The 22,083-nt window shown below is 47.2% G+C and overlaps 1 protein-coding gene across 4 annotated transcripts in view; it reads right to left on the bottom strand.

The window, feature by feature from the left end:
• The window catches only part of LOC144755092 (uncharacterized), a 306,910-nt gene that overhangs the window by 205,285 nt on the left and 79,542 nt on the right, over window positions 1–22,083 (bottom strand). For 2 of the 4 annotated variants that reach the window (XM_078643592.1, XM_078643611.1), the window contains exon 5: window positions 16,511–16,561. In XM_078643592.1, coding sequence (XP_078499718.1) covers window positions 16,511–16,561 — 51 coding nt within the window. Of the gene's footprint in view, window positions 1–16,474; window positions 16,562–22,083 lie in introns of all 4 variants that reach the window. The other 2 variants (XM_078643601.1, XM_078643583.1) reach the window with 1 other exon arrangement.

Raw genomic sequence — 22,083 nt, forward strand, 5'->3', positions numbered from 1 at the left:
ACCTCCCTACTCCCCGCCCATCCGAACTCGAAAGTCCAATCAGACCCCCCCAGCTCGATTACTCCCCCGAATAGTAACTCGCCCACCACCCTGCCCCTGACCAAAAATACGCGAAAGCTAACCCCGTGCCTCCCTCTCCCGTCTCACTTCCCAACAGTATCTCGCCCCAAACCTGCTCTCCCTCACTAGAGGTCCCACAATCGAACCCCAACCTAGACCCGGTCCCCTCGTCACAGACCCCCCCAGTCGACGTCCGGCTACACGACCTCTCCCACACCAAACCCAACTCCACCCAATCGCCCACCGACTCTACAGCACCTAAACTGTCACAACGCCTGGACTTTCTAGAAGCCCAGATCGCGACTCTGATCCTCGGCCTGAAAGAAACACTATCCTCCCTAGAGAAACTCCAGCACCCCTCCCTGAACGCCCCTCCTCCGCGCCTCCAGCCGCCTCCCGCCAAGAATGACTCTCACACCCACACAGGATCCAAGCCCCCCACAGGCTCCCAGCCTCTTCTCTCTAATCCCAGTACTGAGACTCGAATAGACAGGCCTAGAAGGACGGCTCCCTCCCTCTCGCCACAGGAAGTGACCTCCCTCATCACCTCCTTTGAAAACACGCCTAGGCAGCCTGCTCAAATAATGCCCCCTGACCACCCTCCCTTCTCCTCAATTCAAGTCATTACTGGAGTGGGAAGGGAACCGCCCCGTCGTAAAGCTGCCAGACCTCCACCCTATCTCTCTTCCTTACCCAGAGCTACATCGGTCAATCATATCTCACAGGTCGACTCCCATATAAACTGTATGCTCATCAATTGCAGATCCGCCGTCAAACATGCAACAGAAATAGCCAAAACCATCCTCGCTCAGGACCTGGACGTAGCCTTCATCACTGAAACATGGCTGAACACTCTATCCTGCCCCATCCTGGACACGCTGGTGCCGCCCGGGTTCTCAATCATACACAAAGACAGGCCCATTCACAAAGGCGGCGGAATAGCTATTATCCATAAAACCGACATCTCCATCACTGAATCTCCTGCCGTCTTCTACAACTCCTTTGAATCCCTCGCGGTCAACATCAATTCGCCCCAACACCCTTCACTCCAATGCCTTCTCCTCTACCATCCCCCGGGCAATACCTCCGAATTTGGCGCTCAGCTGACGGATCTGATCACGCAAACAGCTCTCAACAGTGATTTCAGTATAATTCTGGGCGACCTCAACCTAAGATGGAATGTATCAAAAAACCCGCTCATTCAATCCCTCAACACCCTTATTCATGACCTTGACATGACCCAGCACTGCACAGAGGAAACCCACCATAGAGGAGCTACCCTGGATGCTATCATCGCAGATAAAAAGACAATTTTAATTGACCACATCATCCCAGTAGACTGGTCAGACCATCACGCCATCCTCTTTCATATCAATCACCCGGCGCTCTCCGTCCCTCCCACACAAACATCCCCCAAATGGATCAGAAACTTATCGAGAGTACCTCTTGACAAGCTTGAAGAGGGCCTCAGCTCACTCCTCCCGACCACGACAGAACCCCATTCAACCACAGAACTCACCTCGCTCTACCATTCCAACTTGGAGCTCGTCTTAGACCAGCTGGCACCAAGGAAACTAAAAAAACAAAGAAACATCCCCTCCAGATCCTGGTTCTCCACTGACATCAACGACGAAAGAAGACACCTAAGATACTTGGAAAGATCCTGGAGGGCCAACCCCTCCTCACGCAACTGGGACCAGCTCAAGGCAGCCCGCAAAAGCTACTATAACCACATCAAGAACAAAAAGTCGTCCTTCTTCTGCACGGCCCTTGACAATGCCAAAAACCGCCCCAAAGAACTTTTCAACATCATCAAGAACCAAACCTCCATTCCGGTAACAAGAGACATGGTAGCGTCCAAATCCCAATGTGACGACTTTGCCAGCTTCTTCAATGAAAAAATCGCGAAAATTGACCGATCTCTCGGCACGTTGCCCTCAGACCACCCCGCCTCAACTTCCCATTTAAGACCGACAATCACATCCACTCGCTGGTCCTCCTTCCAACCTATCCAGGTTGAAGTGATAAGTAATCTCATAGCCTCCGCCAAACCCTCAAGTCACTCCCTTGATCAGCTTCCCCCGAGAGTGACCAAAGACTTGAGGCTCACTCTAGCCCCTATTTGGGCCAAGATCATCAACAGCTCTCTGAGTGAGGGCTCCATCCCGGACTGCCATAAAATAGGTCAAGTCACGCCTCTACTAAAAAAACGGGTCTTGACATACAGGATATGAATAACTTCAGACCAGTCTCGAACCTTCCACTACTATCCAAAATCTTGGAAAGATGTGTGCTGGCGCAACTTTCCCAGCACCTAGAGAATACAAAGCTTCTAGACCCACATCAATCAGGGTTCAGAAAAGGCTGCAGTACTGAAACCGCAATACTTAACATCCTAGACGATCTTCACATGTCGCTCGACTCCAACCATTGCAGCCTTCTCATCCTCTTAGACTTTTCGGCTGCATTTGACACAGTCGACCATGCCCTACTAATCAATGTCCTAAAGGAGAGAGCAGGCCTCGAAAAGACTGTCCTAAAATGGTTCTCCTCCTTTCTTAACAACCGCACACAAAGAATAAAAATTAAAACTTGCGAATCAGACATTCTTCCCATCAGCAGAGGAGTTCCTCAAGGGTCTGTTCTCTCTCCTCAACTCTTCAACATTTACATGGAGCCCCTCACCTTAATTCTAAGGAAAGCTAACATCCCCTTCCACCTTTATGCGGACGACACGCAACTCTATCTGGAAACCACATCGATCTCGGACATCCACAGACTGAACCACACACTTACTGAAGTTCAGCTCTGGCTCTCTTCCAACCACCTCAAACTCAATGAGGAAAAAACTGAAGTGCTCCTAATCTCTAACAAAGAAGAGAACCCCCAAATCATTGATTGGCTCAAAGCCTTAAACGCTCTAAATGTGCCGCTTGTTCCATCGAACTCCATAAAATCCCTAGGGATCACCCTTGACCCCAAATTGGATATGAAAGAACACATCTCAAAAACCGCCAAAAGTGCCTTCCTGAACCTGAAATTGCTCTACAAACTAAAACCATTCCTCCCCACAAAAGACTTGAAACAGGCCACGCAGGCTCTGGTCCTCTCCAGAATTGACTACGGCATTGCCACTCTGACTGGAACAGCCAAATCTCACCTACGTCCTCTGACCTCTACCCTAAATGCAGCTGCAAGAATGATCACGGGAACAAAGAAATATGAACACATCACCCCAGCTCTGAAGGATCTGAAATGGCTCCCCATTGACCAACGAGCTAGCTTCCGCACAGCTTGCCTCACACACAAAGCCTTGCATACAGGCAAACCGGAATACCTGGCCAATAAGCTCAAAAGGGCCGGGCAGTCTAGAAACCTCAGAAGTTCCAACACGCTCCTACTCATTCCTCTGAAATCCCAGAAACTCTCAACATCGAGCAAATCCTTCGCGGGCAATGCTCCCAAGATATGGAACTCCATTCCCCCACACATCAGAATGACCACATCCTTCCCGAAATTCAAGAAGCTACTCAAAGGCCTCTTCCTTGAGCGCTCCGGAACCAACTAGAACTTAACCTAGACTTCATTGTTTCATGTCCTCGCTCACCCCTGAGCTGATTGACTTGCCTACGAATCTCCGCCCTGGTTCACGCTTGGCTGCTATTGTATAGAGTGTACTCACTCCTGTGTGCATTGACCTGCTTTTGTCCGCATTATCTGTCTAACTTATGTATATTTGCTGTGAAGCGCTCTGATACCCTCGGGTCCAGCCAGCGCTATACAAAACTTTAATAAATAAATAAATAAATAAAAGTAATGGCGGAACTTGCGGCGCTTCACGCGACGGTGAGGGCCCAGGTCAATCATTTACTGTCGGCAGCAGATGGGATCATAGGACCGGGAGCAAGCCCTGACTTGATTTTTGAGACCTGGCAGCCGACCTGCCTCTTGTTGGATGCCCTAGTGGCGCGTTTGGACCCGGTGCTGGAAGCTGTGCCTGCCCCCGAAGAAATGGAACTCATCGTGTGTGCTGAGATTGGTGACTCCCTTACGTTCTCGGAAACATCGGTCCTACAGTTTTCGGAACATTTCACTGCTTCCCTCATCCTGGACACTGTTGGCCCACACTATAATATGTATCGGAACGAGTCGCACCCCCTCCCCAATCGGTCTCCCAACATGGCGGATGTAACGATGCTTGGCTTCGGAGACGGGGAGGGACATCGTTTGTGCAAGCCGTGTGCATTGGGATCTGCTATTCCTCTCCCGTTTGCTGGCCCGAGCTCCGGCTGCTTCTGTGTGACTTGACTTCCCGGGGATGGGGCTTTACTTATCCGAGGGACTCGGCAACTTTGATAGACGGGGCCAAGGCTGAGATTGTGGGTTGAATTGTTTACGATGGATCTATTGGTAACGGGACTGCTTCATTAACAGACGGATTCCGGGGCGGGGGGTTTGTGGTTTCCCCCGGGGCATTTTTGTATGGTGGACAACTTTATTCGTGCTGGCTTAGGGGGGCCCCCTTTGTTAGGGCGGGGGGGAGAGACCGGGAGCGCATAGACTATCACCCTCCTCCACTTCCCCGTTGGGTGGGGTTTCCTTCCTTTCTTTCTCCTTTTTCTCTGTTTCTTCTATATTTCGGGTTTGGTTCTCGGGCGACAGGCACACTGCTGGGGGGGGGCCGTAGTCATCTGCAGGGGTGCAGGGTGGGGGGTTGGGGGAGGGGATTTTTCGTTTTTATTTTTGTTTCTATGGCCTTTTTTCTCTTCTCTTATCTTTCTTTGTCTTTTTCTTTTTCTGGGTCAGTGCAGTGGGTTTCCTTTGGTATCAATCACTGCTTTTTCATCTGTGCCTCAATTTTCGTGGTGTTCTCTGGGTCTTAGGGCAGGTGACTAGCAGGCGCGAATTGATCGTAATATTCCCTCACATCCTGAACCGCCTGTTCCAGCGCCATTGATTTGACCGATTACTGTTTACTGTTGACACGTTTACTATTCTGCCTGCCGTTTTTCGCTGCTGGGAAATTGCTCGGCACCTGATCCTTCCATCCTATACTATAAAATGAAAACCTTTTACATCCTGTTTTTCTAATTGTGATGTTCAGTGACCAAGAGTACGCTAGCATGATGATTCTGCTCCCCGAGGTGCTGCATGTGATTAAAAATTGCTCTCTGTTAATCTAACTGCTTAGCGGCCAGCCCCGGGGGTTGTAGGCCCATACTTGTATTTGGTTGAAATGTCAATAAAGGTTTTCCAAAAAAAAAAGTAGACACCCCAGGTTACCAATCATGAGGAAGGCCCCACTTTTAGCTGGTCCCATGCCATGCTGCAGTTACCTCAACTGTGAATTAAGTTGTAACCACTTCATCCACAGCCGTAATTACCACAGTGCCGGTCACTTCTTTAGCAACCAGTAACCTTTAGATGACTCAAACCAAAACCTTGGCAGATAACCTGAATATCGTTTCTTTAACCGTCAAAGGCCTTAAGCACCTAGTAAAACGTAGGAAAGTCTTTGATTATATAGCAAAATCCAAGGGTGATATCATCCTACTTCAGGAAACAAAACTTTCAGATGATGATATTGGATTTTTAAAACATCATTGGATCTCACACACCTTATGCTCCCCGGCCATTCATAAGAAAAGAGGAGATTATTAGTTACACACCTAATGAGAGATGAGGACCCCATTCACGTGGTAAACATTTATGGGCCGAACGCTGACGACCCGGATTTCTGTGAATCTGTCTCAACCTCCATTGAGGTCATTCCTCAAGATGAACTCTTGATAGTAGGTGGGGACTTCAATCTCCCACTGGACCCTCTTTTAGATTGCTAATCCAAATGTACATACCAGTCTTCCCGATCTCACGAGATACTCAACCGTATCTGCTCCAGATTTAACTTAAGAGATTCCTGGCGCCTACAACACCCCGATGGGAGGGATTGCACATTTTACTCTGCACCACATAACTCTTACTCTAGAATGGATTACATCCTAATTTCTGGCCCGTTCACACATCTTATAGAAGAAACAGACATTGCTCCCAAACTAGTCTCTGACCACTCATGCATCAACACTAAACTCGCAGGCTCACATTCTATCCTACCCCCGAAGCGCAGGCGCTTTAATGAAGACATACTCTCAGACTCAGAGAACAAGCGGCAAATAGAAAACGCTATTCGAGAATACATTACACTGAACGATCTCCCAGGTACAAGCACCTCCATTTTTTGGGACGCACTGAAAGCCACAATTAGGGGTGTCATTTTAGGTATTAGAGCTCTTTGACTCCGGATTTCCATCACAAGTTAGACGCCTTAATTAATACATTTCTCTGGAAAGGAAAAAGAGCTAGGATTAGCATAAAGAAACTCCGCTTGGATAAGTCCATAGGAGGCGTCAACTTAGCGGATTTCAAACTGTACCAAACGGCTTTCCTTGCCAAACAAGGCTCTTACTGGCTGACACCTCCTGCCGACTACACCCCTGTTTGGTTAGACATCTAAGAAACCTCGCACCTGTGGCCATCTTGACCGCGAGCCTTAACACAGTCACTAGCTCAAAATCCATCTTACTGAACACAAAAATCGCACTGCTGAAAATTGACAATCTAGACAACAGTATAAGACGTTCTAGGTGGGAATCGATCGGGCATAACCATATCTTACTGTATAAGGGTAAACATTTACACAATGACTTATGGGTTGAAAAAGGCATTTATTTTCCACACCAACTGTATAATGATTCTTATCCGGTTTCATTCAGGGAACTCCAAACCAGATACAGCCTTGCCCCGCTTGAATTTTATAACTTCCTGAAAATAAAGTCAGAGATTACTAAAGCAAAACACTCAGCAAATCCTCCCTTCCTGCCGGACTACCTCTCTAAACTAAACAGACTAGGTCACCAGGTATCCAGGTTCTATAAACTTCTATGCCCGCAACACTCCAATCTCAACAAACACCTTACACAGTTCTGGGAATCTCACTCCTTCCACCCCAGTTTCTGATGCGGACTGGGCCAAAACCTGGGAATCAACCATGAGACACAAAATCAGCCGTACACTCTCCCAGACGAAATTTTGGCTGCTCCATAAAGCTTTCTGGACTCCAGCGCGCCTTTTCGCTCACATCATTAGAGATGACGCAATCTATTGGAATTGTAACGATAGAGACAGGGATTTAGAACACCTCCTGCTCCAGTGTGTGTGTGTGGCACCCTTTTGGGATAAAGTCTTCTCAATCCTCACTAACGTTTTCTCATACTCCCCCCTTCTCCACCCCCCCCCCCCCCGAGAAATATCCTCCCTGGTATTTGGCTTCCTCAGAGGAGGGTCCCTTACTGACAATTACAGGGCCTTACTAGATCTACTCCTCATGGCTGCAGTAAAAGTTGTCCTCAATAATTGGAAAGACACCCGCAAAGCCTCCTTTTCCTGCTGGCTAAATTGGGTAACTAATCTAAGAGGGGCAGCCAATATTTCACTCCAAAACTCTGTGGCGTTCTCCTCAGACTAATGTGAACCTAATGTGAATGTGCTTGGTAAAGGTAATAGCACGCACGCGCGCTATGCTGCTGGAATTGTAATCTACAGCGCTGCTTAGTTTTAAAAATACCGCTTTTGTTTTTTCTTTTGTCTAAATTGTATTTTCCCCTGTTTTTAATTGGATCTTGCTGTGCCCACACACTTGCACTTAAATTGGGCCCCCCACCGCGTTTTGAGCGGATTCTTCCTACCTTCGTGTTTGGCGCCTGGTCGCCATCTTGGGGGTGGCTAGTGTCGAGTGTGCCACTTGTTTGAGCGCTCTAGCGCTTATTAGGACCACAGGTGAGCCCTACTTAAGGTGAGCATTCTCTCAGCTCGACCTTGGTAAAGGTAATAGCACGCACGCGCGCTATGCTGCTGGAATTGTAATCTACAGCGCTGCTTAGTTTTAAAAATACCGCTTTTGTATTTTCTTTTGTCTAAATTGTATTTTACCCTGTTTTTAATTGGATCTTGCTGTGCCCACACACTTGCACTTAAATTGGGCCCCCCACCGTGTTTTGAGCGGATTCTTCCTACCTTCGTGTTTGGCGCCTGGTCGCCATCTTGGGGGTGGCTAGTGTCGAGTGTGCCACTTGTTTGAGCGCTCTAGCTCTTATTAGGACCACAGGTGAGCCCTACTTAAGGTGAGCATTCTCTCAGCTCGACCTTGGTAAAGGTAATAGCACGCACGCGCGCTATGCTGCTGGAATTGTAATCTACAGCGCTGCTTAGTTTTAAAAATACCGCTTTTGTATTTTCTTTTGTCTAAATTGTATTTTCCCCTGTTCTTAATTGGATCTTGCTGTGCCCACACACTTGCACTTAAATTGGGACCCCACCGCGTTTTGAGCGGATTCTTCCTACCTTCGTGTTTGGCGCCTGGTCGCCATCTTGGGGGTGGCTAGTGTCGAGTGTGCCACTTGTTTGAGCGCTCTAGCGCTTATTAGGACCACAGGTGAGCCCTACTTAATGCTCGCTCCACTCGCGCAGCGGTGTCGCGAAGCGGTAGCGCCGGAGTCAAGCCAGAGTCCTGCCCGTCTGCGCCCGTCAGCGTCCCGGAGGCGTTCGGGTCGGCGGTGCGGGGCTCTGTTATCCGGAATGTGCTCACCTGGTGCATTAATGTTGCGTTACACGTCCGAGGAGCTGTGCTCTTTCAATCATTGTGAGAGCCGCTGCTGCCCTGTCTTCCCTGCCCGCCACAAAGGTAAGTTTCGCTGCCCTTGCTGTGGCTGGCGCCCCAATCGTGCTCTTTCATCATCCCCGATTTGTAACATCGTTGGTGTTGAGTATTCCTGCATGCTGTTAAACACCAGATCTGCGTGCAGGCATGCGCAAGACATCTTTGAACTTCTCGTCACAGAGAAGCCACTTTGTCTTATGTTGACTGAGACCTGGTGGGGAGATTCCTCTAATCCGGACGTTGCTATGGCAATCCCGCCGGATTATAACATCTTCAGGAAGGACAGAGCTAAGGGAAGGGGCGGAGGGGTGGCACTGATGGTGAAGAAGGGCACGGCGTGTACCATCTTGCCTGCGGAGGACATCCGCGGCTCCGAGGCCCTCGCTTTTTCGATCACTCTAGCTCCGCACCAATCAGTAAAGGGATTACTAGTATATCGACCCCCCGGCCCGCCTGGAATGTTTTTTGAAGACCTCGATTCGGTTTTGCTGGGACTGGCCCTGAAAGCAGAACATTGCATAGTAGCTGGGGATTTTAACTTTCGGATGGATGATCCGTCTGACCCGGCTGCTATTAAGCTATCTGAGGCTATGTCCCCTGCTGGGCCTTATCCCTTATCTGCAGGGGCCTACGCATGTCAAGGGGCACACTCTCGACCAGGTCTTCTCTACATCCGCTCTTGTGGTGAAGGAGATTCTCCCGGTGCTGTGGTCTGATCATTGGCTTGCCAAATTTGCGATCAGAGGCACTGCCGGGCCGTCCATCTCTGTCCCTCAGCAGCGGGGCCGAGGGTCTAGAGCGTTTAATAGAGTGACTCCTGAGATGTTGGCTCAGGCCGCTCTTGATCATCCCTGTCTTCTCTCAGGCGATCTGGAGAAAGATCTGGAGTCCCTGCAAGCATGGCTCTCCGATAGGCTTAACGATCTAGCCCCGGTGCTGCCCCCCCGCTCGACATCGAAACGGGTATCGGCCCCCTGGTTTACCACTGCACTGTGGGCTATGCGGCAGCAGTGCAAGGTAGCCAAAAGGGCCTGGCGGGCACACTATGATAGTGTGGACAGGCTGACCTACAAGGCGGCGGTTAAGGCCTATCACCGGGACATTCGCCTTGGAAAAAAAGCCTACCTGGCAGGGAGGATAGAAGCGGCCTCCAACTCCTGCAAGGAGATTTTTACTATAGTGAGAGAATTCATCTCCCCTCGGTCCATCACATCCGAAGAGGTGCCTTCAGATTCCTGGGCGGCGGATCTCGCTTGTTTTTTTACAAACAAGATAAAACTCATCTGGAGCACCTGCAGGGCCGTTTAAACCTGAGGTTGACTTGTCCCCTCCGGCCTCGCACGGCGCTACCTTGGCTGTGTTTCCATCTTTGGCAGCCCCTGCCTCGTTAGTGCTTATGGGCAATCTGAAATCTGGGTCGCCATTGGACCCTTGCCCAGCCAAATTTCTGGGTAAGTTCGCGGAAGTGATCAATCCATTGGCGAACCCTCTGCTGAATCGCTCGTTGAGCCAGGGAGTGGTCCCGTCGGCCTGGAAGCAGGCAATGGTCATCCCGCTGCTTAAAAAGCCTGGTCTCGATTCGAAGGCCCCAGTCAACTACAGGCCTATTTCTTTGCTGCCGGCTCTCGCAAAAATTTTGGAGAAGCACGTTCAGACGGTGCTCTCCAACTTCTTGGAGACTCACGAGATCCTGCATGCCACCCAGTCTGGCTTCCGTCCAAACCTTAGCACCGAGACCGCGCTCCTCGAGGTTTCTGAAACCATTAAAGGGGTGCTGGATACCGGGGGCAAAGTCATGCTGGTGTTGTTGGATTTGTCGGCGGCCTTTGACACCGTCCCCCATGATGGCCTTCTCGCAAGACTCTATGAGATCGGCCTTCGGGGGACGGTGCTCAGCTGGTTTTCTTCCTTTCTAGCTGGTCGCCGGCAAACGGTCTGGGATTCTCCAGACACCGCCGTGATGCCGCCTCTGGGAGTTGGGGTCCCTCAGGGCTCTATATTGAGCCCGACCCTCTTTAACATCTTCATGACCCCTCTGGCGGCGTTGGCGGAGTCGTTTGGTGCCCGGATCGTATCTTATGCCGACGACACCCAGCTCCTCTTCTCCTGTGAGAGAGGTGGAGACTTTGATGGGGAGAGTATCCGGGATTGCCTTGGGGCTGTTTTTAAATGGTTCCAACTGAACAGCCTCAAGTGCAATTCCGATAAGTCCGAGGTACTCTTCTTTGGGTGCGACACGGAGCCAATCTGGCAGGCCTGGTGGCCCAGCGATATGTTCCCCCCGTCTTGTTCTTCCCCTATGGCTAAGAACTTGGGAGTCAAGATGGACAAGGGGCTAACGATGAAAGCCCAGATCCTTGGGGTGACTGGCACCTGCTTCGGCCTGCTAAAGATGCTGCGGAGGTTTTTACCTCTGCTGTCTGAGGAACACAGGAAGCTGACCGTGCAGGCTCTGGTCGGTTCCAGGTTAGATTATGCCAACGTTCTTTACCTGGGCCTACCAGAGTATTTGCTGCAGCGGCTTCAAGTCGCGCAGAATGCGGCGACTCGGGCCATCTTCGGTCTAAATAGACGAGCCAGCGCTTCGGGTCTATTGCTGACGCTGCACTGGCTACCCATCCGCAAACGGATCGCCTTTAAGGCAATGACTCTGGCCTACAAGGCTCTCGATGCGGTGGGAGCAAAGTACCTCCAAAAGAGACTGGCCTTCTACCATCCGGCTCGCTCGTTGAGGTCAGAATCTTTATTCCTGGCGGCTGTTCCGCGAGTGAAGAGAGCGCGCCTGGGTGGCCGCTCCTTCGGTTTGCTGGCTCCACAGATGTGGAATTCGCTTCCGCTCTCACTCCGGGGGGCCACCAGTCTTCTTGCTTTTAGGAGAGGTCTTAAAACCTGGCTGTTTACCCAGTAGGCCTCTCAGCAGCCCTTTTTACCATATTTGTCTTGTTTTCTCATTTTAAGTGTGTTATGTTATGGCGACGCAGCTCTCCTTACCTAAAGCGCCGGGACACTCTTTTCGAGTATCCGTTGCGCTATACAAAAGAAAAAATAACATAACAAAAATAACATAACCCCTCTCGACAACTATTTCAGTGCTCACAAGCCACCATGAAACCCTCGCACTTCACTTATGACCCCATTCATATCGGCTTTGCTCGTGCTCCCCACAAAATTGTTCTGGTTAATCTTCTTGCCTTGACTGCGCCTGCCATCACTTGTGGGCCGAGGCGCTGATGCTACTTAAACGACATGCAAGACCATTGCTATGTCTTTTCTTATGTTTTTTTCTTGAACAACTGTTGTTTATTGCCGCCCAGTCAATTATCCCACTTACAGTCATTACTTTAAGCTTATTTGCCTCATTCATACATTTTTCTCTTTTATGTTTCAAGGTCTGTAATGTGTTTTTATTTCTTGCTTATTTGGAAACAACCAATAAAAACTTTTAAAAAAATAAAAATTTAAAAAAAAGACTCACGAAGCAGAAAAGAAAGCCCCTGCAAGTAGAGTGATATTGGTGTAATTCCCCCACAGGATTAACACATGGTATTTGACAGACTACAGAATTTTCAAGGACCCTATCACTTCCCTGGGTTTCTTTTACTGCATGTGCGGGAACCTGGATTAACTTTTACCAAACCCAATCTTTTGGCTAATCCCTACACTCCTTCAGTACTCGAATAGTGGTCGGTGGGTGTGACAGCCCCATTCCTGCTGGTTCCTCATAAGTACACTAAACTCTCCTTTCACCTTCACTGCTGGATGTAACTTCATTTGAAGGTAACAGAGTAGCACGCTGCAACTGCCGTTTTGAAGCCCCTGGCAAAGGGCTTCCTAAATTGCTTATAATCAACTACACTTTAAATATGAGCATCGCACAGCTGATCTAACTCTACCTAAAGGTAACTGAAGCAGCATGCTCGCTGCTCCCATCTGAAGCGCCTGGCAAAGGGCTTCCGAACTGTTTTTATGTCATTTTCACTTTTTGAAAATATATAACAAAAAGCATTTTTTTAAATTTACTCTTTGCTCACCACTCTCTCGCGTCCCCCTGCGTGTTCCCCGGTGCACCACCGATTATTCAGATTGCATGGAGGGATCGATCACAAGCTCCGGAAGTTTCCCCCACACACTTCCGGTGACAACAGATGTCGGCATTCTAGCAGCTCACCACCGCAACCTTAAAAACTCATGCCTTTCTCAAAGCGCAGCCGGCGCGCCAAAGGCAAGCCCTTCTGCACCCGTACCGGGCCCAGGGTCAGTCCCCCTGGCCCTCCAATACCAACAAAAGGCAAAATGATATTTTCCTACACAAGCTCCCAGCTTATGGATATCAAAACCACCACTAACACTCATCACTGCCCCCATTTCAGCTTGGACTCATTTGCCAATAAACCATCCACCAGCTGCCCCAACTGCTCGTTCAAGCTGGGGCCCCCCGACTATACCATCCTGGGAGACTTTAATTTTTACCAAGAATCTCTCGATGGCCAGGACTCCTCCTCCCTTACAACAGACCTACTATCAGCGGGTCTACGACAGCTAGTGACAAAACCCACTCACTTGGCGGGTCACACACTTGATGGTCTCTTCCATAACAGCAGCAACATCTCCCTATCTACTGTTATCCCCCTATCTACTGTTATCCCCCTGACCTGGACAGACCACTCCGCAATAATATTTAATATTTAGACTAGAAACACGAACCGCCCGCATACCAGCTCCCGTGCTCCCAAACAGCTTCGAGCATGAAGGAACATTGACACCTATCTTCTACAAACAAACCTCTCCTCCACTCTACACAACTTCACACCAGACCCCGATCTAGCTTCCAATAATTACTCACACTGGCTACATAATGCCTTCGGCACCTTAGTACCCCCTAAGAATGTTTTCACTAACCGAAGTGCTCCCTCCACCCCTTGGTTCTCAGAGGCGCTCAGAATTGAGAAGCAACGCTGCAGAAATCTAGAAAGGCGTTGGCGCAAACACTACGACAACAAAGACAAATTATTTTATAAGGACGCAATAGTTAAATATAAACATCTCATCGTCGCAGAGAAAAGCACATTTTATCTTACACCAATAGATTCGGCCCAAAACTCCACCAAACAGCTATTCCAGGTAGTAACCAAACTATCCAGCCCACCGACGAGCTCATACATAGACGCCTCTCAAGTCATCTGTAACTCCCTCGCTAACTTTTTTGAAGACAAGGTCAATCAAATTTACTCAAACATCTCAACCCGGATCAATTCGGACCACTCTAATTGCAACACTCTCACCAACACTCTCACCAACTGCTGTGTTCTCAGAATTTAGTCAGGCTCCACCAGAGCAGATAACAGAGTTTATCTCCTCCATTAAATCAGGATCCCCCCTCGATCCTTGTCCTCCTTCCATTCTAAAACTCGTCCCCGACTCTATAGGTCCTATCTTTACCAATATTTGCAATTCAATGCTCCATACGGGCTCTTACCCTTCAGTCTGGAAAAAGGCCATCATCAAACCCCTATTAAAAAAAAACTATCTCGATCCCTCAGAATCTAAGAACTACAGACCCATCGCATGCCTCCCTTTTCTATCAAAACATTTTGAAAAAAATATGAACATTCAATTATCTCAGTTCATCGACCACAATAATCTTTTGGATGACACTCAATTTGGGTTTAGGAAGGACCACGGGACCAAGACAGCCCTCATTAAGGCATCTGACGAGATCAGGATGATCCTAGACCAAGGTGGTGCAGCAGTCCTGATTCTATTGGATCTGTCTGCTGCCTTTGACACCGTCAATCACGCCATCTTGATCGACCGTGTCTCCTCCATCAGTATTCAGCATAAAGCCAAAGCCCTTCTAACCTCATTCCTCTCCAACCTTACCCAGTCCATTAAATTCAGCGACTTCTACTCCCCTGTATTTACCCTTCCCTGTGGTGTGCCCCAAGGATCCTCCCTAAGTACGACCTTATTTAACATCTACGTGTCAGACTTGGCCAGGGTTATCAAAGCACATGGGATGAGACTAACCTCGTACGCCTACGACACCCAACTGGTGCTGGCTGTAAACAATGATGGAGGACCAGTTGCTGCCAGCTTCCAGGAGGGAATGCTAGACATCAGCTCGTGGATGGCAAACAACTGCCTAAAGTTGAACTCCGATAAAACAGAAGTAATAATTTTTGGCATCCTATCCCCTGGTTGGTCCCCAATTTGGAGGCCAACCAAGCTGGGATCTCCTCCAGGACCTGTCACAAAGGTCAGGAACCTGGGTGTAATGTTCGATGACAAGCTCTCGTTCATCCATCCCGCGAATGCGGTCGTCTCATCATCCTTTCTACACCCTTAAAATTATAAGGAAACTCCTACCATTTCTCCCCCCCAGCGCCAGCAAAACCCTCATGTGCACACTTATGTCGTAAGTTGACTACTGCAACGGACTCCTCCTAAACGCCCAGGAGAAAAAACTGAACAAATTACAATTAGTTCAGAATTCAGCAGCCAGAGTACTGTCCGGCACCCCCAAGTTCAAATCGATCTCTCCTGTCATACGTCAACTTCACTGGCTGCCGATCAGAAGTCAAACCAAATTTAAAGCACTGTGCATCGCATACAAAGCGATTAACAACTCTGGACCTGAGTTCCTAAAAAATGTACTCTGCCCATACACCCCCAACAGACCCTTGCGCTCCTCCTCAGCTCACCTTCTTACCATTCCTCGCACAAAGAAAACATCATGGGGAGATAGACGTTTCACAGTTGCCACAGCTAGACTATGGAATACCCTCCCCCTTCACATCAAAACCAGTCCCACCCTCCTGACCTTTAGAAAACTAGTAAAAACCTGGCTCTTCAACCAGTAGACACCCACCTCAACTGCTCTCCGTTTACTCCACAGCGCCGAGACACCCCAGGGTATTTGTGCACTATATAAATTGCACAAATAAATAAATAAAATGAAATATTTAAATCTGTACTGAAGGACGAGGGTTCCTGCTATGACAACAGCTAATTGCTAAAAACGCTCTTTACTATGATAAACTTAGTTTTTTTCATTTTATCATTAAATCCCATTGGCACTGAAACACTTCGCAATAAACAGGGCAAAAAACAAACCCTTGTGGGGCCCCTTTAAATTGAGCTACAGCTCAAATTTGGTAACACTGTTAAGGAAGAACTACTGTGGGGTCCAGTGAGAATAGGGACTTTGTGAATGTATGGACGGGCACGAGGAAAAAAGTGGAATATGGAAACTCATTCATAAATTACGAACCATCAGACGTAAATGCGTACGCTGAAAAGTAAGCGACAAAAAGACTAATTGTAAGAGCAGGCTTATTAAAGAGCAAAGTTCTTCCAAGTAAACTAAAAATTCACCCGAAACAACTATCAAGAGAGGAGGAGAGCTAATATGAGTGGGTAAATCAAGCAAGTAAGCAAGGTGAGACTACGGAGACACTGCAGTAGAAGATAAATACTACAGTGATGCCAAGAGAAACCACAATCCAAACAAGATAGAACACCGAAAACCCAGATACCCTGAGTAAGACTAAGCTCAAATGAGATTATACAATCCATGGATCATATAATGTAAGATTACAGCAATTATAGCAAGGCCGCCTTAGGGCAGTATTATGACAAAATGACAAGAATGTCTTAACCAAAATTTGACATAACATGGATTCTAAGTTAGTGTGCATAAACCTTGCAGGTGTGAGCCACTTCGTTCAGGAATAATACCTTCTTCACAACCCGCTGTATCCTCCTCGTCTGTGTCAGTTTCAACAACATCTAGGAAAAAAGAACATTATCAGGCAAGATTACTGCATACACGAGCAGAGTTAAGAAGCTACAAAAGATCCCTTTAAGCGACTAGAGCAGAAACACAAGTCTCTGAGCGAATATGGAACCATAGTGTGTACAAACATTTGCGTCCACTATTGCGATGAGCCACCAACACTTTAATGGAACAAAACGTACATGCAGGAGAAGGAAGTGAGAAAATGAAATGAGAAAAGTTTTTAATCAAAGGTGAGCCATATCTCAAAGGTTGTTCAAGGTGCCCTGCATGTGCTATGGCTTCATAAAGTCTAACATTTTCTACATTGTGGAAGTACATGGTGTTATATTTTGTGGCAAAGCAATCCCACCATTCCCACTTAGCAGGCACCATTTTCAAAAGACTGGTGTAGCACTAATAATATGTGTGCAAGAGACTACTTGCTGAAATTAATGGAAGGGCAGGCAATTGTTAAATAGGACTGACGACCATTTACTAAAGTAGTAAACGCTTGCACTAAAGGCGTCTTTTTACATGCCTTCTGCTACAGAGTTCTGTCTCAGTCAATTTAGGAAGGTGATCTCTTACTTGAACAGCAGTCACAAGACCATGGCGGTGAAACATATAGAAGGAATGACATGTGGGGAGTCCCCAAAGAGCAAATTAATGGCCCTAGTAAGAGAGGTGGGGTGCATCCCAAGGAATCAAATTTCAATAGCCCATTCAGAATTGTTGGCTCACTGAGGAACAATTGAGGTCAAAAGGATTCCTTCGCATCAATGAAAGCAATAGCTGCGAAGCAATTTCTGCACAGACACAACTAAAAATGATTCTCATTTCAGCCTGAGATTAATGTTACACAATTCGTTAGATGGATTCTTAATATTCCACAATTTTACCTGGACCCTGCAGGATTTCTGATTTATTAATCCACCGCTACTTCCCTGTAGACTGGGTTCATCTAAATCATCAACTTATATAGCCTATTGACATACAAAAAGTCAGTGAGGCACTAGCTTTCTAAACAGAATAGCCAGGCATTGGTTAGATGCAGTTCTTTAATTGAAATAAAGATACTGAAAAGTCCATTCAGGCAACCATATGCCGCAATTTTTCCCAGTCTTTACAAGCAAGCTAGACAGGGTTGCCCAGTCGGGAGGCCTTTTAGATCTTGTTTTTTTTTTTTTTTAAAGTAGGAAAATCAAAAGGGAATCTTTGATAGCAAGAGCAACTTTAAAATCTTAGTCTAAACCAAAGGATACTTTAAAATGATGGTTTAACTTGGTACTGCGTCCTCTGAGGTAGATGCAGGAAACATAACCACATTACCACAATTCCTCTCCACAGGTTTTGCCCAATATAGAAAACTTTTTATTTTTAGATTAACAAAAATTATGCAAGTCGTGCAGTTTATTTGGAAGCAGAAAAAGTGAGAAAAGCAGTCAGGTATCTACCTATGTTCTACACAATCAGATTAGCCTAACCTAACTTTCAGTATTACTGCTGGTCAGCTGTTGGGAAGTGCAGATCTTGCATCAAGATAAGATGTTTACTGTCACAGAATGTCAAACACGAGACATATAGGTTTGGCTCAACAAGGCAAACCTTTTGACATTAGAAACAAGACACTATACTATACCTGGCTTGCTTAACGCAACTACCTATATTTGCATACCAAAGACTGTAAACATTCCGTAAGGAGTATGTTACTTACCCTGTAAGCATTTATTCGTAGTGTGCAGTGCTGCAGATTTACATGCTAGGCGCACTCCTGCCATCTAGTGTTGGGCCTGGACTCTGCAATTTGTTTTCCAGAGAAAGTCTTTTATGGTGAACTTGGTGCCTCATATCTCCTCCGCGAGGCATTGTGCATGTTCAACAGCTCCTTTGTAAGATTGCAATATTTTTTGCCTGCCATACAGGAAGTGAGGATATAGTCTGGTATGTTAGTGTTTGCTGTTGAACATGCTTCAATTTATTGTGTGTATGTGCTACCATCTACTACCTGCCGAGGAGGTGTCGCATCCCCACCTTCTGCAGAAAATAAGGGTTCACTTTACTTGTTCAGGATTTCATGGCGCTTCTTCCCCCCCCCCCCCCCCCCCCCCCCAGTGTGGAAAGAGAGGAGCTCACTGGAGGCAGGAGTGGCAAAGTCAGGTGTGGGTTCCTTAGCATAGGGCTCCGAAGTCTCCAACTTTGTTAACATTTTCCTTTTCCTCATGACATACTCTTTTGCTCTCCTACACATTGCTCTGCTTTTCTTCTCTTCATCTCTATGTCCGTGTCCATCTCCCTGCCTCCTGTTTTCTCTCTGTTTCTCCCTCTCGTTCTAAATTGCATCACTCTCCACTGGCTGTCTGTCCTCTTTCCACGCCTTTCCCTAGGTTTCTTGTTTTGTCAAAATGTATGTGCCCTTCCGTCTCTGCACCTCTCCCATTTGCTTGCTATTTTTTTCTATGCCTTAGCAATTAGTGGTGGCAATCTATCGAGGTCAAGAGGGCACAAATAAAAATAATAGACTGTACCGCACTCTTTGGACACATTTGCTTCTAGCGCTTCGGACCTAGTAACCACGAAATATGATGGTGTTTGCGCTCTGTAGGCTAAAAGCAAAATTATATTGTGGGCTCCCAACACTCTACATAATCTCCCAACACATAGATAAACATCATCTTATTCAGTAGCTCTAACTCTGGCAAATGCAAGACCTATTGCATTGCAAATGCTTGTTGTTTGCTGAAACTCTTGATCAGACAATCGTTCATATAAGGGAAGACATGTGTTTATTCCCTTCTTAGATTTTCAGCTATTACAGTGAAGCATTTGAGTAACACGCATGGGGCTGTTACACTGAATGGTAGTACTTTGACCTGATAGTGACGCCCATTTGCCACAAGTCGGAGGTATCTGCGATATGTTAGATGGATTGGGATATAGAAGTATGCGTCCTTCAGGTCTAATGCATCCAAGAAGTCGCATTCTTGTGGTGGTGGTATCACATCCTGAAGTGTCACCCTGTGAAAGTGTTCAGATATGATGTATTGATTGAGAGGGTGTAAGTCCAGTATAGGACAGCGCGTTCCATCCTTTTTTGGTATTAGGAAGAATAGGGAACATACTCCTTTTCCATGATGTTCTGTGGCCCCTTTTAGTAATAACGCTTTTAGTTCTTCCTTCAGCAGAAGTAGATGCAGACGACTGAGGGTGTTTTTTCTTGGTGGGTTATTTGGTGGTTGGTGTTTGAACTCCAGGCAATATCCTTGACTGATGAGGTCTAATACCCATTGGTCTGATGTTACTTCTGGCCACAACTGATGGAAGTGTTGTAGCTTTCCCTCAACAGTTAATGTTTGATCGGGAGGAAGAGTTGGGAAGTTACTGTTTGGTGGTAGAGGCTTCCTTTGCCCATTGATCTAGAACCACCCCTGTAATAGCTTTTCCATCATGGATGGTGATATTGCTGCTACTGGCGTCTGCAGCCTGGGGTCTCTGGGGTGGTATTCTTTGAGGCCCCTCTTCCTTGGTAGCACCAAAAGGGTTGTTGCTTTTGCATATTTGACTGCAAGGCTCCATCTGACTTGGCTGTCTGTGTCCTTTTCAATCTTTTAAAGTTATGTATAATCGTTTGGACCATCAAATGGTATGTTCAAAATGTGCTGTTGCACCTCTGGTTTGAACCCAGATATGTAAAGCCATGCATGTCTCCGTAGCATCACGGACGAAGTGATGCCTCTTTCCGCTGTGTCTCCACTACCTAGAGCTCACTGAATTGTCGCGTTTGATATTGGTCTCCCTGTCACAACTAGATTTTTTCTTGTATTGTTCTGGGAGATGTTGTAACAAGTCTTCCATTTCAGCCCACGTAGCCCTAGGAGGCCCACCGAATTTGCAATCCGCAAGTGATTGTCATGTCCTGTTGGCACCCATTTCCATGCAGCGTCAATGCGCTTACTCTCCTTGTCTGGAGGTGGATCTTTCCCAGTGCCTTATGATGCTGCTCTTCTACGATCGGTTGTGACAACTAAGGAGTCTGCTGTAGGTTATATATATATATATATATATATATATATATATATAGGGTCTGACGGTGAAGGCCTGTACATATGTTCTATTCTTGGTGTAAGCATTCTGGGTTTGACAGGATCATTAAAAATGTTCTCTGATACTTTTAACATAGAACCTATCATCGGTAGGTCTCATACTATGCGTTCTGTTTTTTAGAGTGTTTCTAACAAAAAAACGATTTCCTCCTCCGAACTCTGCATGGGCAATTTATTGTATTCTGCAGCCCAATCTATGACACTATGGTATGAGTCGTCGTCATCAGGTGGAGAAGCTTTTATTGATACTGGCGGCTCTAGGTCTGTGTCTGGAAGGACCACATCATGATCATCCCATGCTCTGGTCTAAGATGTGTATCTGTCTGAGTAGTAATCCTCCTGCTCAGGGTTATATCCTCCCTCCTATTCCCGCGTTGGTGAGGGTGACATTGTGTGTGGGGATAGGGGTTCACTTAATGGCATGAGGCTTGTGGCCCTATGTTTAGTTGCCACTTTGTTAGGCAGTGGCTGTGGCACATCCAATTCTTCCCCGTCTTTTGGATGTTTCTTTATGGTGCTGTTTCTGCATTTATTATGCAAGTCTTCAAAAACATTGCCTTCTTCCTCTTGTAGCATTTGTTTCTTTGTTGTCTTTACCTGTTTCTCTGACCTTGTTGTTGCAGGAGAAGGCGTTTTTATCTTTGGTGTAGTTAGAGCCAAGGTTTTCTTCGGCGTCTCGGAGTGTTTAGAGTCCGATTTGCTTGAAGCAGAACGTTTTTTCCAATCCGACTGCTTGTTTTGGGTCAAAGCCTGGTGCAGGTGTTTCTCTGATATTGATGGCTGTTTTGGCATCCATGTCAGCCTGGTGTCGGTTGCATCCCTCTCTGTAGGCACTGTCGCCCAATTGGGATTCAGAACCTTTTTGTTCGGTCTCGGCTCCAAGACAAGCTCTTGGTGACGACCAGAGCACGAGGGCCGTGGCGCACCACAGCATGCAGTGGGGGGTGAAGAAACTTACGTACGATCGTTTTCAATCAGGTAGGTCAATTGTGCTCACGGCCCTTGGTGTGGTCTTCATTCTGGGCCCGACCCGGTCAACAAAGTCTGTTGAGTAGTATATTTAGTTTTATTTTGAGATGTTGCTATGTGCTCCCCTAAGTGGCTACGAGTATGCCCAGACGTGGGTCCCTTGCTCGCTGTGCCACTGGATTTAAGCTAGCCTGGCTGATAAGGGGTGACACCCCAAAACTGGTCCTAGAAAGGTTGTTTCCAGTCCAGGGAGAACCTGGTTTAGCAGTTCAGGCTGGACTGTTCCCGTGGGCAGCAGGGTCAAGGCTGATTTGCATATGCCTGGGTCCAAACTGGTGTGACGTGGCAAGCAAAATAATGATGGATTAAACCCAGATCTGTGACTGGAGGTGAGTTTTTGAAAAGTTTCAACACTTCATCATTTTATTTTGTGATGTTGCGTAGTTTCTTTGACCCGTGTGTCG

This window comes from Lissotriton helveticus, chromosome 1_1, assembly GCF_964261635.1.
Source record: "Lissotriton helveticus chromosome 1_1, aLisHel1.1, whole genome shotgun sequence".
In the NCBI taxonomy this organism is placed as follows: domain Eukaryota; kingdom Metazoa; phylum Chordata; class Amphibia; order Caudata; family Salamandridae; genus Lissotriton; species Lissotriton helveticus.